The following is a 12,299-nucleotide window of genomic DNA, read 5'->3' as shown; positions in this document are numbered from 1 at the left end:
GTATTTTACAATGGGCTTCCATCTCCATCTTCATTATTCAATCTGGAAAAGCGCGCGACCATTTCAGGGATACGTCTTCTCCTTCACGACCAAGTTTTCCGCATGAATGATTTGTGGAAAATAATGAGTCCTGCTTGGATGGTCGTTATGGGGATAAATGAAGTTCGTAGTGATTCTAGAAGCTTGAGTTAGGAAAAGTGAAACAGGAGAAGAACGGCTCGAGTTTGTGGTGTTGCTGCCATCGGCGATTGAAGATGATTGATGTCGTTGATACCTGATGCTGGTAATATGAAGCTTGAAGAGATGAAGTCTATGGACTTTGTTTCAAGAGGCAATACAATAGGGAATGATGAAAGACATGATTGCTGCAGGAGATGATAATCGTTGGTTGTTCGAGTTTGTTATACTGTTGATGATGGAGCTGGTGAGTTAACTTGTTATATGAAGAAGAGTGTGTGTTGGAGAATTTTAGTTGAACTTGGGTGTTGCTATCGGCGATGGACATGAGAGCTCGAGCTGGACAAGGAGAAGATATGCACGAACTTGAGGAGTTGGATATGTTGTTAGCAAGATATTTGAACGAGAATACAGAATGGAACTGATGATGTTGCTTTGTCATGTCCCATGTGTTGTTGGGAACCCATGTTATAAGGGCACCCTGGGCGTAGTTAGTAATTAGTGGTGTGTGTGTGTTTTTGGCACGTGTGCTGGGACACTACCCTAGTATGTATTGAGTCTGTAATTTCCCTTTGGAGATCATCGAATGAATATTTTCTTATGAGAGTTTATCTACTCCGCCTCTCTGAGGTTGGTTTTATCTTCAATTCTGCAGTGTAGATCCTGTAGGTTGAGCCTGATTACTTAATTGTAGTGTAGATCACTACAAGTGGTATCAGATTAGGTCTTTCCTTGGCACATAAAATGGATATTGCAAATCAATTTCAACTTTTTCAATCTTATTTAGACAAGAAGTTTCAAATGGTTTTCGATAATCCAGTTTTTTCTAAGGGGTTTAATCAAGGTGGTGAAATGAATCCTCCATGGGAAGATGGAGAAGTACCATATCCTTCGACTAGTAACCACTTCCAGAATTATCAACCGGTTCATCATTGGTGAATGATTCAAACTACTCAAATGGGGGAATGTCAGTTTTCCAATTATAGGGAAAGCTTTGAATGGATTGGAGCTCCTTCAAGCTTTTCATCAAGTTCAGAAGGAGATATCGTTCACAATTCTTCATATGAAGAATTGAAGACATTGGAGGAAGAAATTGATGTTGTTATAGAAGTAACTTCCGATGATTCAGATTCAGTAAAGGATCTGACTGAGAGCTCTTTAACTCCATCAGCAGCTGAAGAAGAAGATGATAATTCTCTCAATTTCGAATGCTCAACATAATTGGTAATTAGTCATAGTAAACTAATTGGTAAGAATTGTTTTACTCTTCTCTTGGATGATTCTCGTAGCATAATTGATCCTGGTAAGCATGTAGTGGTACCATAGAATTATTTTGGGAAATTGATTCTTAGCCTTGGCTTTAAATCAGATTTGAAATTTACAGATTCAATAATTCCCTTGTTTGTTAATTCTGCTGAAACTCATGTTGATGGGAAGCAGTTTGTTAAAATGGCTGATAGTATAGCTTGTAATTTGGGCAGTGACAGAGCTGATTTTTGCTTACAACTTGAACAAGTATTTGATCGTGGAAAATTCCTTGAAGCTATTGAAAGGTATCCTTATTGTGTTAGCGACAGTTCTAAGTTCAATTTAGATATGCTTACTTCTTGCTTGGTTAATTCTAATGGGTCAATCCTAACTCTACTGGACACTCATGATGGGAAATATGTTAATGAGCTTATTTGTGAACATGGATACTGGTCAGGATTGATGCTCAGTGACGCAATTGCTTGTATACTAACTATTAGCGATACTTCATCTAGCGCTTTGTATACTCGACTGATATGGGTTACTATGTGGCTTTTTATTAAGATACCTGAAGCACCTGATAGTGATTATAGATTTTTTTTTTTGAGGTATTTCCTTCTGTTTCATTGGCTCTTGATGTGGGTTCAGTTTCGATGGCTTATTATAATGAAAACTTTGTTCATGAGCTTCTCACTAACCATGGGTTCGACTCAGATTCATTATTTTGTGATTCAGTTCTATTGGTGCGTTTGAAATGGATATTATGTGTTTCTTCTTACCCTTATTTCAACATTACTGGTAGCGTATTTGATAGTGGGAGAGCAACTGAACTTATGGAACGGTATTCTCGTTTTCATGGTGATTATGAATGCTACCTTTATATAGTTACTTCTTGTCGGGTTGTTTCTATTGGGTCACTTTTAATGGATGATAATAATGAGATATGTGTTTATGAGCTGGATTTCGGATTTGGGTACCTGACATAATTCCAGTTTATGTACTCTATTGTGTGTATGTTGGCTCACGAGGGTGATAGTGGTGCTGGTTTGTTTATCATGGGTTTTCCGTCAGTTGTGTGCTTTACCGTTAGTGGCTATTATGAGACCAAATTTCCATGTAAAACTGAATTTTTTGAAGGATCAACACTTATGGCGCAGTACTACCTTACACATGCAGCAAATAGTCACGACTGTGTGGTTAGTTTTGATCCTACAGTTAGTCGTGACCTTGGTTCTCAAGTTGTTAATTGTGGTAGTGAAGCATATTTCTTACTCTTGCAGTCTCCATATGGGTTACCTACGGTTATAAAACTTCTCCATCTTAGCCCAATCAAGGTTAGTGTTGGTGCAGGACACATAATCAATATATTAATGATTCTCGTGCAGAGTTTCAAAGTTAATGGTGAGTTTATTCCACTCGATAATATAACTACAGTTCTTCGCGGGTTCTCTACATGGCGACCAAAAAGTTCTTTGAATCATGTTATACTGCCTACTGGTGCTCATGGAACTCAGTTTCTTCGACTCATTAAAGCATCTTATGGACTGGATAGAATGGGTTCCTTCTCACCTGCATTTGCACCTTATGATATTCTTACTATACTGATGTAAGATGTAAAACCACGTCTTACTCCAGCAATTATTGGTTCTCACTCGTGGTATTTTTCTCAACAAACATCTAATTGGTATACTCGATGGTTGAAAATGAGAAGTTATATACAATTCGAGTTCTATATATGGACAATGGGAATAAAGCTGGTGCTCAGTATGCCTTATATTCCAAATGTGTTAAAGTTGGTGGTCCTGTTGAAGTGGAAATTCAAGTTGGCTTTAACTGGGTTTTGGAGCGTTAGAAATGTTAACTGGGTTCGTAAGGGTTTGATCTCAGTGGAGCGCTTGGTCATAAAATTGAACTGTATGAGTCATCTGTTCTGCAAAACTGAGATCCGCAATCTAATTACAACAACTCCTATGGAGGGATATATGTTCTCGAAAAGTGTACATAGTATGGGGAAATACAGTAGTTACATTTGGATTCTTATGAGTTTACTTAAACACCCTAGCTCCAGTTTTCGTTGTAGTTGCGAATTGCATTTCGGCTCGGAGGAATTCCTTGAAAGAGTAGTGGGGATCAAGAAGGTGCGTCTACAGGTTCATGGTGGTGAAATCTTTTGTGAGGGAATCAGTTTACGTCGGTTCTTCCCAACTCTACATCTTAGCACTAGAGCGTTACCACCAGGGGTTCCAGACATCTTTGCTAAATTTCTGGAGTCTCCTAGTTCATTTGTGTTTGATAGGGGTAAATTTCTTTTATGTCATATGTAGGGTTTGTGGTACCAATCAGTGAAGGGCGGTAGCCAGACAGGATTTATAATATGGAAGTTGGTAATTCGGGACAAGCTTGGCCAGATTCATCTTCAGATTGAAATAGAAGTGGAAGGTCCGGAGTTAATGACAACTAATATCAAGCAAAACACTAAGAGGCAAGATCTGGGTGTACCAATTTAGAACTGCAATGCCCCAAGAGACAAAGGAGAGGGTCTCAATCTGACATTGAGGCAAGCTCCAAGGTGGCCGGTGTTGTTTATATTTGGCTCGGTTATGCAATGCATACTATGGTTAGTAAGGCATTTCACTTCCTGGGAAGATCTGACTACACACAAGCTGAAGATACTGGAATATTTCAAGTATTTGCCTTCTAATCAGTTCACAGGAAAATGGTACGTGGACTAAGCCTAGTGCAAAAGTGTTCAACGGCATCACATGAGTTTTTATTCTGATGCGTCTCTCTCTCCAGCACTCAAGCTAACTCTTTATATCATATCCTTGAGGACAAGGATAATTTAAAGGGGTGGGTATTTGTCATGTACCATGTGTTGTTGGGAACCCATGTTATAAGGGAACCCTGGGCGTAGTTAGTAATTAGTGGAGTGTGTTTCTGTGTGTGTGTTTGGCACGTGTGCTGGGACACTACCCTAGTATGTATTGAGTCCGTAATTTCCCTTTGGAGATCATCGAATGAATATTTTCTTATGATAGTTTATCTCCTCCGCCTCTCTGAGGTCGGTTTTATCTTCAATTTTGCAGTGTAGATCCTGTAGGTTGAGCCTGATTACTTAATTGTAGTGTAGATCACCACATGCTTCAGTGATTATTGTGGACTCTGTAGGTTATTTCCACGTCTAAGATAAACATGAATCACTTGTACGCAGCTGTAGAGATTAGGTAATTTTTGGAAGTTTAAATATTGGGCGAGAATCCAGAGTTTAAGATAAGTTTTAGGTCGGCAAAACAGTCACCAAGTAGCACTCTTGCCATTGGATTTTTATGATGGATGGTGAAGATTAATACATGATATACTGTTTGAGTCGGTCAGGAATTACTTGGAAGTTATCAGATTTGAAAGTTGAGGAAGAAAAAACCTATAAATAGGGCGCAAAGAGCCAGCAGAACTCATCTCCTCACCCTCACTTTCACGTCCATAAACTGTTCGGAAAAAGTCTTCTGAAGAACAGAAACATAAAAAGTCTAATATATGCAACAGTAGTAAAAGGGGTATTGCAACAGCAGCGGCGACTGATAGACACATTTTGTGTCTAATGTTTATCTAGCTGTGTAGCGGATATCTCTTTATCTAGCAGTGTTGCGGATGTGTCTCCCCTTTTCTTCAGTCAGCTTTAGAGATGACACCTTTAATTTCTCTGGCATTCTAGTTACTTGGAGATAGGTTGACAATTTGTATGTCCTCATAGCTCTTTGGATACTTGTGACCAATTAGAAGTCATGGCTTTGTGGGTACACCTCTGGTAAACCCTCCCGAGATTAACTCGATTTTATTTTTTTATCAGTTTTGCTCGAGGACTAGCAAATAATAAGTTTGGGGGTATTTGATAGACACATTTTGTGTCTAATTTGTTCTCAATACTATATATGGTTGGCACTCGATTTTGTACTAATTTTGGTGTTTTATGTGTTTGTACGCATTTTTGGGAAATAAACATTTTCGAAAAATTCGGCTCGAAAAGGTGGTTAAGGCGCCCACAAGACACTTGTTATTCGGACTCTCAGTGTTGGTTAAGGGGCACCTCAATTACTAAGGGGTAACCCATTTCCAGGGAAACTACTATTGGAAGACCCGTATAGGATAAGGGGAGGTCATCTTCTTAATTTGAATTTCAGATTTTGGCGGGAATAGTTGCAGTGAAGAACATATTTTAGGGTTCGATCTCTGGGCAATTTATGAGGAGATTTAATCGGAGAAATTCGTTGGTCTGGACTTGAATGAACTAAACAAGCCTGGTATGGTCGTCGGAATCAACGAATTTGGGCTGGATAATCACATTGAAGAAAACAGGGAAGAAGTTAGAAAACACGATATTTCTGTTAGAAATTTCCGGGAGAATTGGAGAGATTTAATCACCCCATGGAGTTGTAGTCACCCTTCTACGGTTGAACAGGGGTGGTAAGGTGTTTTGTTTCGACAAACTTGGGCTAGATCGTTGGGGGGAAGCAAACAGAGGACACGAGTTCTTCATGGGTTCTGCTTGAGTTACAGTGTGTTCGTAACGTGTTCTGTGTGTGTTTGGAGTTTGTTGAGTCGCAACAGAGGCATTATGGAGATATTATACGCTGCAGATGCATGATTGTAAAAGAAAGGAAAGAAAATATCTCCAAAATATTTTCTTTTACTGCCGAATATTGGAAGGATTTTTCGGAGTAATGAGCGAAGATTCTTGTCCCTGTTGAGTATAAATAGCCTATTAGGGTATCAATGAAGGGTTACAGAGAGAATTGGGAGGATTTAGAACACCAGAGAGTCGAGAAGATCAAATTGCAGAAACTCCATTTCTGTTGCTGCAAAGCTGAAGAACACGAAGAACAGACTTACCAGGACAGTCGTTTTTGTACAGTGATAACGACTCACAGACGAGGGTCGTACATCAGAGGCAGACTTATTTGCTACAGTATCAGTGACACATACTGTGGGTTGTTCTGTTTTGTAACACATATAACTGTTACAAACCCGGTTTTCATTATATTTCTCCCTTTTCATCATTTGTAAACCATTTTTGAGCAATAATAATGAATTTCGAGCGTGTTTCAAACATGATGATGTGCTAATTCTCTCACAACCACGGCAATGAGGAAGCTATTTACGCATGAATAATTTGGTAATTATTATATTTTCTCTAATATTTAATTATAATTCACTCAATCACTGCTTTTGCAGAGTTTTTAATTGTTTGCATAATTTTCTTCATTAGTTGTGATTCAATTAGATAGGTTATGCTTTGATTAGATAATCTATGCTTAGGGGATACAATTAATTTTTGAGAATTTGCCTGATTATTTGTGAGTTAAGAAAATAAGGGACTTAAAAGATAATTAGAGTTTTGGGTTATTTACCATCATTTATTCATGTGTAATAGTGGAATCAGTGTCTTGGTTATTTTCTCATATCTTGAAATCAAATTTTGAGTTAAGTTTTCTTTAATTTTTAAGTCTAAATTCTTTTGCTTTCACAAGTCTCAACGAACCTTTTTACTACAACTCAATTGAAAAACACATCAGCGGCGGCTAAAGATTTTCTACAACTACAGCAGCAACGGCTAAAGATCTTCTACAACTACAATTTGCTTTCTATAACTTCAATTATGTCTAGCTAATTTATTATTTGATTAGGGATGAATTATAAGTTCTAAATATGATTTAAATTATAAAATAAATCTATTTTGAGTTCTTCACAATATTTTTGTGTGTTTTTACTACAATGAATATTTATGATTAATTCTAAAATTGTTTTAGGTAGCCAACTGAATCGTTTTATCAATTAATCTAATGCTAGTAAAGTTTTAATAGATAAGTGTAATAGTCTATTAATTCTTTACAAAAGTAGAAATCGTAAAACAGAGGGATTCTGTGGAGGGATTGCCAGTAAAGATAACCCTAGAAAGTAAACCTTGAGCTAAGAGTCTAACTACTAGGATCAACCTGTAATTCACAAAAGATAAAGCATTCGAAAAAAATTACATCTAGAGTGAGCTACTACTAGGTGGTTTAGAAGAATAGCATCTGGTATTGGAGAGTTTCCGTACTCGGTGATTTAAGGAATTTAGGGGATAGTACTGAGCTAGCTGTTATTTCACGGTTGGAAAAATTTGTGATGAACAATTAATAGATGAATATATTAATTTAATGAATATTTAGTAACGAAGAAGGATTCCTTGATCATAATTCCCATCATTGTTTTCAACTTAATCATCTTAAATTGTTTTGTTATTTATTTGTTTTTAAAATCTTTTACAAAAAAAAACCCCTCGGTGACATTTTTAACAACTAAAACTCCCTGCTCTTCGTGGGAACAAATCTTATTTGCTACTACATTATTCATTAGTAAAGTAAAATATAAGTGAATTAATTTGTGCACCTACGACGCGCATCACCCCGCTTTTTCAGACACAGCAAGATTTTGTTAATGAGGAAACCGCAAATGCAGAAAAACCCCGGGACATTGTCCAGAATTGAATACTCTCAGGATTAAGCTACACCATTTTAAGGTATTTGCAACAGAGATTAGCAACGGCAGAAGCGCCGTTGCTAATTTTCTGTTGCTAATTGTTCGCAACGGCATATCGTTGTTGCTAATTTTGCAACCGCAAAATTTCGGTTGCGAATAGCAACTGCCGAGTTTTTAAACATGCGAAATGCTCGTGGTCGGGAAAACTAGGACTAGTTTTATGCCCAAGTCAAACTTTGGTCAAGTCTTCTTCTTTTTGTTTCCACCCTTCAGCCATATTTATCCTATATCCATGCCTTAGTCGATTTTTTATTCTCATTTTTTCTCAGCCACAGAACCTCCTCTCTCTTTCATCTCATATCCAATGAACTGAACTCTGAAGAACTTTGTCTCTCTTTCAATCTAAAACCACTGAAACCAACCAGGATTTAAGTTTCTACCAGATTTTTCCTTCGCATAATCGTTTCGTTTCAGTTTATAGGATTAAAGATTTTGCAATTTTAGAGATTTTGAATTCTAGGGTTCCAACTCCGAATCTATTTTTTTCATTTTAGTTTATCGATTTTAGGGTTTTATCTGTGAATATGCTATTTTCGATTTTAGGGATTTGGATTTTGATTTCAGTTTATTGATTTTAGGGTTTTATTTGTGAATCTGTTTGTTATTTGTGTATTTTGGTTTTGTTTTTAATGCATCGATCTGAGATTTTAGGTCATCTGTTACTGCAACTGCTATTTATAATCGTAATAAACCAGTTGTGATCATATTTTGGTTCTAGTTTTATGTTTTGGGTTCACTTAATCTCAGTGTTTTAGTTTTCCATTCGATTTGATTTTGTTTGCTTATTGATTTGATTTTTGTTGTTGTTGATTCTGTGTAGTGTATCGATTTGTTAAAGATAGAACTATGGAGCTTCTTAAACTTAATAAACAGACTGAGAAAGTTTGTTTGATGATGAGACAATCTCAAGGTTTGTGCTAATCATCTAGGTTTATTGTTTTTTGTTTTTGAATTGATTTTGGTTTATTTGAGGTGCTGATGTGATCTGTGAAATTTGATTTAGGGTTTTTTTGTGTTTTATGTGGACTTCTGCAAGATAGAAATAGAGTGCTAAAAGAAGCAAAAGATAGTGAAGTAAATAAATATTTTTTTCTGAGTGTTGATCCTTATATGATGCAACTTCTATCTTTCAACAGAAGGAGAAGAGAAAATGGCTATGTCTATAGATCCAAGGAAGATTTTGGGTGGTATTCTTACCTTCACTATGTTTGCAATGCTTGGTAATATGGTCAAAGAAATTATTGTGATAGTCCCATCATTAATCAGGTATAATTTTCTTTTCTTTTCTTCTTTCGAGTTGTTCAATTGAGATTTCAATGTATGATTTGTGAGAATAAATTTAGTCAAATCTGTTTCTAGATAGTTGGTTTGTTTCAATTATCATTTATGAGAATTGTAGTTGAAGTACAACATAATAATTGAAGTTGAGATCTTCTTGAATCTGGAGATTTTGAATCTCATTCATTGAGTTTTTATAATCTTAAATTACTGGAAATAGTGGAATTGATTTGAATTAATGGTGATATCTATAAATTAGATTCTTGGCTTGTATACGAGAATTATGATCTTTATCTTCATCTGCTCTAGTTTTTGGGTCTTATATGGCATGTGATTTGGCGATTAGAGCAGAATATAGGTGGCTAATTTGTGGACAATATTGGTGCCAGAGGTCGACACAGTAAAGTTGGTCCATATAGTCAGCGAAAGTGGTGCTTTCCTCCATCTGTTTGTTGGGTCAAAGGAGTTGATATCTTCTCGTTTCAATATGTAGCTGTTTACTGCAAATTCTAAAAATTATAGAGATAAAGTATATTTTGACTTCGAGTGATGTATTTCTCATGGTGTTTTGGTTGCATATATGCTGGTCTCTGCTGCTTGAAAATGAATGAGTCCGCATTTGTGTTCTTACCCTTAGTTTCATTATTTTTCATTAGGGAAGAATTATGGAATTCACAGCAGTCGAATTTGATAAAGTTGAAGTTACAAAGCAAAGTCTTGTTAGTGTTTCCAGAAACGACCTTAGCTGGAAAGTGGAAACGAGCTTAAGCGGTGTTGAACCAGGCCAGACTCAGGTAAGTTCAACAAAGATCTTCTAACATATGCTTCTTATCTGAAGTTTTTTGGCTAAAAATGCCATCCCTATTTACTGTGCTTCTCATTTTGTTTCCTTTTCGTTATCTTTCATGGAATCGTGGTTAAAGTTGAGCACTCCAAGGGCTTCATCACATCTTCATTGACTACTGGTCTCGAATACCATGTCTCACAGGTATACTGTGTTACCTTACCTTGATTTTTTGTAAACCAATGCAATTATCTGACTTGGCATAACTTGGGCTATAATGAATATTGAGTGTTAATGTAATGTTCAAATGTAATTGGAGTGTAAGAATATAAGTAGTAGTAGTAGAATTGTATGGACAATAGATGTCCACATGTCATATTATCTTTATGGTCTTATATTGACCATATTAGAGAGGGAAATCATTATGGAGAGAGTTTAATCATAAACAAAAAGAGAGTGAGTAGAAACTATTAGTTTCCCACTCCATTATCAATCAAAATCCTTCTAATCTTCATCATAAATTCAACCAAATATCTAATAATTGGTATCAGAGCTTAGATCTATTAGACTTGATCTTGGTGAGTGAAAAAAAATCAATTTCTACCCATTAAATCTCAAAAATCAGCAACGTTCAAAGTTTTTAAAATCTAGATTTAGAAAAGGAAAAACCCAATTTTACAATCAATCTTCAATTAAATCAATGGCAAGTTGTACTTACTCAAACCAATACATTCAACAACCTTCAATACCACTTTTTCATGGAGAAAATTATGATTTTTGGGCAATTAAAATGAAAACCTTGTTCATGTCTCAAGAAGTGTGGGAGATTGTTGAAGATGGGTATGATGAAATTGAAGATACATCAAACTTAGATCAAGACCAAAAGGATTTACTTAAGGAGAGTAGGAGGAAGAATGCAAAAGCATCCATGTACATCCAACAAGGAGTTGGAGACACCATTATCCCAAGAGTAATCCATTCATATAAAGCTAAAGAAGCTTGGGATCTTCTACAACAAGAGTATGGAGGCAATAAGAAGGTAAGGGAATTAAAATTACATTCATATAGAAGATATTTTGAGAATCTTAGAATGAATGAGAATGAATGTTTAAATGACTTTTCATCTAGAGTTGTTGAAGTTGTTAATAATATGATGCTGTGTGGTGAGAAGATGGAAGAAAGAAGAATTTATAAAAAGATTTTGATATGCTTTCCGGAAAAATTTGAACCCATTGTGGCGGTTTTGGAAGAGACTAAAGATTTCTCAACATTAAAGTCACAAGAGTTATGGGATTCCTTGAAGGTGTATGAGAAAAGGTTGTTAGGACACTCCGAAAAGTCAATTGAGAGTGCATTTCAATCAAAATTCAACTTGGATTCAAAAAATTCAGCAACAAAGAAAAATGAGTACACGGGTGAATCAACATCAAACTTCAAAGGAAAAGGAAAATGGAATAAAGGAGGAGCTAATTCCAAAAACTATACAAAGAGTGATTCGTATCAAGTACCAAGATGCAATTTTTGCAAGAAGAATGGTCACTTGGAGAAGAATTGTTGGAACAAAGGAAAACCACAATGTCGCAATTACAAGAAATATGGACATTTGGAGAAAGATTGTAGATACAAAGAAGATAAAGAACAAGCCGGTAAAGCCGAATAAAAAGAAGAAAAACAAAAAATGTTTTATGCTTGTCAAAGTGAAGTTTGGTTTGTGGATAGTGGTTGCACAAATCATATGTCCGGTGAAAAAGCTTGTTTGTTGATATGGATACGTCCATAAATTCTCTAGTGAAGATGGGGGATGGGAATATGGTTCAAGCTAATGGAAGAGATACCATTTGTGTGGAAACCATCAATGGAGAAAAATACATTAGAGATGTGTTATATGTTCCAAATTTGGCACAAAATTTGCTTAGTGTTGGGAAACTTGTGGAGCTTGGGTACGCGGTCCATTTTGAAGATGGATATTGAACCATTTATGACAAGAAGCACAACAACAAGAGACAAGTCATGAAGAGCATCAAGATGGAGAAAAATAGAAGCTTCCCAATTGTGTTTGAAAAGCAAAAAAATGTTGCATTGAGAATGGAAAACATTGATGAAACATGGTTATGGCATAAAAGGATTGGGCATTTGAATTTCAATAGTCTTTCCAACAAGAACATGGTGCAAGGACTTCCACAACATATCAACCACAAAGATGGAGTGTGTGAAGGTTGTGCACTTGGGAAACAAC

General features: G+C 36.1%; 1 protein-coding gene across 1 annotated transcript; it reads left to right on the top strand.

Annotated features, from left to right (window-relative positions):
• Positions 1-10,763: 10,763 nt before the first annotated feature.
• Positions 10,764-11,723, top strand: LOC113295833. The gene has a single exon (XM_026544166.1). The coding sequence runs from the start codon at positions 10,764-10,766 to the stop codon at positions 11,721-11,723; it is 960 nt and encodes a 319-aa protein (XP_026399951.1).
• The last annotated feature ends 576 nt before the right edge of the window (positions 11,724-12,299 follow it).

This window comes from Papaver somniferum, chromosome 7 (assembly GCF_003573695.1).
Source record: "Papaver somniferum cultivar HN1 chromosome 7, ASM357369v1, whole genome shotgun sequence".
NCBI classification, from domain to species: domain Eukaryota; kingdom Viridiplantae; phylum Streptophyta; class Magnoliopsida; order Ranunculales; family Papaveraceae; genus Papaver; species Papaver somniferum.
Note: the sequence above shows the minus strand (reverse complement) of the source record. Positions and strands in the feature narration are given on the sequence as shown.

Coding starts and splice junctions, on each gene's coding strand:
- LOC113295833 (XM_026544166.1), top strand. CDS start 10,764: ATGGCAAGTTGTACTTACTCAAACCAATACATTCAACAACCTTCAATA.